The 3,210-nt window shown below is 38.9% G+C and overlaps 1 protein-coding gene across 1 annotated transcript in view; it reads left to right on the plus strand.

Moving 5' to 3' along the window:
- Positions 1 to 3,210, plus strand: part of Kynu (kynureninase) — a 128,501-nt gene that overhangs the window by 24,416 nt on the left and 100,875 nt on the right. The window contains exon 3 of the mRNA XM_029484813.1: positions 2,541 to 2,661. Within this exon, the coding sequence (XP_029340673.1) occupies positions 2,541 to 2,661 (121 nt within the window). The remainder of the gene's footprint in view (positions 1 to 2,540; positions 2,662 to 3,210) is intronic.

Raw genomic sequence — 3,210 nt, forward strand, 5'->3', positions numbered from 1 at the left:
CTATCCTAAATCAGATAAGGGACTAATATCCAATATATATAAAGAACTCAAGAAGGTGGACTCCAGAAAATCAAATAACCCCATTAAAAAATGGGGCTTAGAACTGAACAAAGAATTCTCACCTGAGGAATACCGAATGGCTGAGAAGCACCTGAAAAAATGTTCAACATCCTTAATCATCAGTGAATATTCATTTTAAGAACACATTTAAAACAGTTTCAGTTCACAGTCAACCACTTGAAGAAATAAATGTGCTGACCTAATGATGGCAGGAAGCACACAAGGAAAAAGTGAGAGGTTGGAAGGATGTATATCCTAAATACATGGCCCAGATACTACTTTCTTAAACTAAAATCCAGTTTTTAAAGTCCCTACAACTTTCAACAATAGCACCACTAGCCAGGGTCAATGGCTTCAATGAGCACAGGAACATGCCCAACACGAACCTTACAATTCTACTACTGGCCTCCAAGACACATGTCTACCTCATAAGGCAGGATGCATTTATTCTGCCTCTAGGAGTTTTCAGACTCCATGGTTACAGCATTGTTCTAAAGTTCAAAGCAAAAGTCTCCTGACACTAAAGGCAAACTCTCAGCAGTGAACTCTGGTAAAATGAAAAAAGGAGGCTGTTTTCCTTTAAGACACAACAGTACAGAGGGAATATTCTCCTGTGAGAGGGGAAAAAGTGCTGTGGTATAGAGAGGAGGGATGGACCAACAAATGATCAAAGCTCAGCAGAGAAAGTATTACAAAAAAACATAATTCTTGGGAGACAAGGTTGTGCACATCTGTAATTCCCACACTTTAGAAGTTGAAGCAGGAGAATTGGTTTTTAAGCCCAATTAGACTACATAGTTAGATTCCCCTCTTCAACCCTCCTCCACGATGGGTTTGTAATTTCATGTCCTGTGTTTAGGACAAGTAGTGCCATATTGTAAAACCCCCAAGAGCCTGGGTGGCCTCATCTCTACAGACAGCACCACCTGCAAGCTGCACTCCCCTTGGCATCTGTCTCTGTAGGATCCAAAAACAGCTTTTCTTGGCGAACATTCTACTCTTCTGGTATCTCTAACTTCCTGGGGTCTCCATTATGTCCTTAACATCAAAAGTGGCTTTGTCAAAGACTTCCCACAGAGATCCCAGCTCTCTTATACATTGCTCACCCACCTAGGTTTTACTTTAAAGTTGGAGGGAAGCCTACATAACTCTAATTCTTGCATTTTCCATGCCTGCAAAACCAGCAGCTCCTGGATAATACCAAAGTCATCCCCAGACGGAACACTAGGTTCCCTTGCAACATCCCCCCTGCCCCCCCCACACACACAGCTTTAAACCATGGCTAGAATTACTTAGAGTACCTGATCCTGGAGAAACATTTTCCTAGGCTACCCAATGTGAGCAGTGTTCTCTCAAGGGAAAGTCTTCCAAATGAGGCCACACCGTGCCTTGCTGATTTCTTCAAGGCATCTCTCTAATATTCCAGCCTTCATTTTAATGATCCTAATCTCTATCATACTTCCTGTGGCTCCATCTTTTGTCTGCTCTTTTCTAGGAGCACTCTAAGCTTTACTAACATTTCCATTATTTCTGTTTGTCATATTTCTCTCTATATGTTGATTAAAAGTGACCAGTAATATCCTACTACGTCCAGAGTTCTGAACTGTCCCCACTTACCTACCAACATGTGCCAGCTTAAATGTCTCAGTAACATTAACAGCTGTTGTATTGTGTCAGGTACAAAAAAATGCTCCAAGAAAGTGAGATTACTGATCACAATGAAGCATTTGGATTGCCTCAAAACCATCCCTAAAACTTAGCAGCATACATAAAGACTCAGTATTATGAGTAAAATATTATCAAGAAGTTTGGTCCTTTTCCTCTGAGAATCAAGAGAAAGTTTAGTACTTTGTAGCCATGATTAATAATGTGTTCTTTTCTCCACAGTTTCAAACATGAAAATCGTTTCCTTATTTGCTGAAATAAAGGCTAAGTAAGAGTTAAAATGGAGAGCACAGCAATGTTCTGATGTATCTGGAGGAGCAAAAGATGTAGAGACCATCTTTTGTTGAACTATACATGTGTATATAAAATCACATCATGAGATACATAACTCCAATAGCATTACATTGATTAAATTCTAAGTATCTCCATGATATTAATTCAGAGGGTGGTTTGCCTAAATTCTGGTTAACTAGCACAATTAGATAGGCTACCATGTTTCATATAAAACATTTTAAGTCTTCCTATATAGCCCTTGGCTATTTGTGATTGGTAGTGGCTGCTAATTCTATTTCTTTCTGTAGCACAGTAACTGCAAGAGATCACCATGTCGCCTCTGTGGGTTTAAGTTATGCTTCCATGTAAAATACAAAAGGTCAAATACTGTTCAGAGCCTGATGCTTCTGTGGGAGTAACTGCAAGTTATTTATTACCCTTCCTCTTGTAAATTATGTTAATCATGCTGGATTAGCAATGCCAACTGGGAGAATGTTAATTAATTTAACAAGCACTTCTTTTTGTATTTTCTTCTGTTTCAGTTGATCTATCTTTAGTGAGTGAGGATGACGATGCCATCTATTTCCTGGGAAATTCCCTTGGCCTTCAACCAAAAATGGTTAGGACATACCTGGAGGAAGAACTAGATAAGTGGGCCAAGATGTAAGTACCAAGTTAAAAGGTGTGACTCTCCGTCTGACAAAAGAATTCTAAAAATTACAAAAGGTGTCTGATTTGGACAAGTTACACCCTAGCATATTAGGACCAATGAAAACCTTATTTACAGTAATTACCAATACTAAAATATTTTGATGAAATAAACTTCAATCAGAATAAGTCCAAATGGTAAACTGGTGAAAGCAAGAGAGTAAAACAACATATTTAAATATGTAATCTCTTTTTCTTTTTTGTTTGTTTTTTTCAATATTTTACAAGATATATTCTTCATTTACATTTCTTTTTTTTAATTTTTACTATGTATTTATTACATTTACATTTCCAATGCTATCCCAAAAGTCCCCCACACCCTCCCACACCCACCCACCCACTCCCACTTCTTGGTCCTGGCATTCCCCTGTACTGCTGCAGATAAAGTTTGCACGACCAATGGGCCTCTCTTTCCACTGATGGCCCACTAGGCCATTTTCTATGCAGCTAGAGACACGAGCTCCAGGGGGTACTGGTTAGTTAATATTGTTGTTCCACCTATAG

The sequence above is a fragment of the Mus caroli genome, chromosome 2 (genome assembly GCF_900094665.2).
Source record: "Mus caroli chromosome 2, CAROLI_EIJ_v1.1, whole genome shotgun sequence".
NCBI classification, from domain to species: domain Eukaryota; kingdom Metazoa; phylum Chordata; class Mammalia; order Rodentia; family Muridae; genus Mus; species Mus caroli.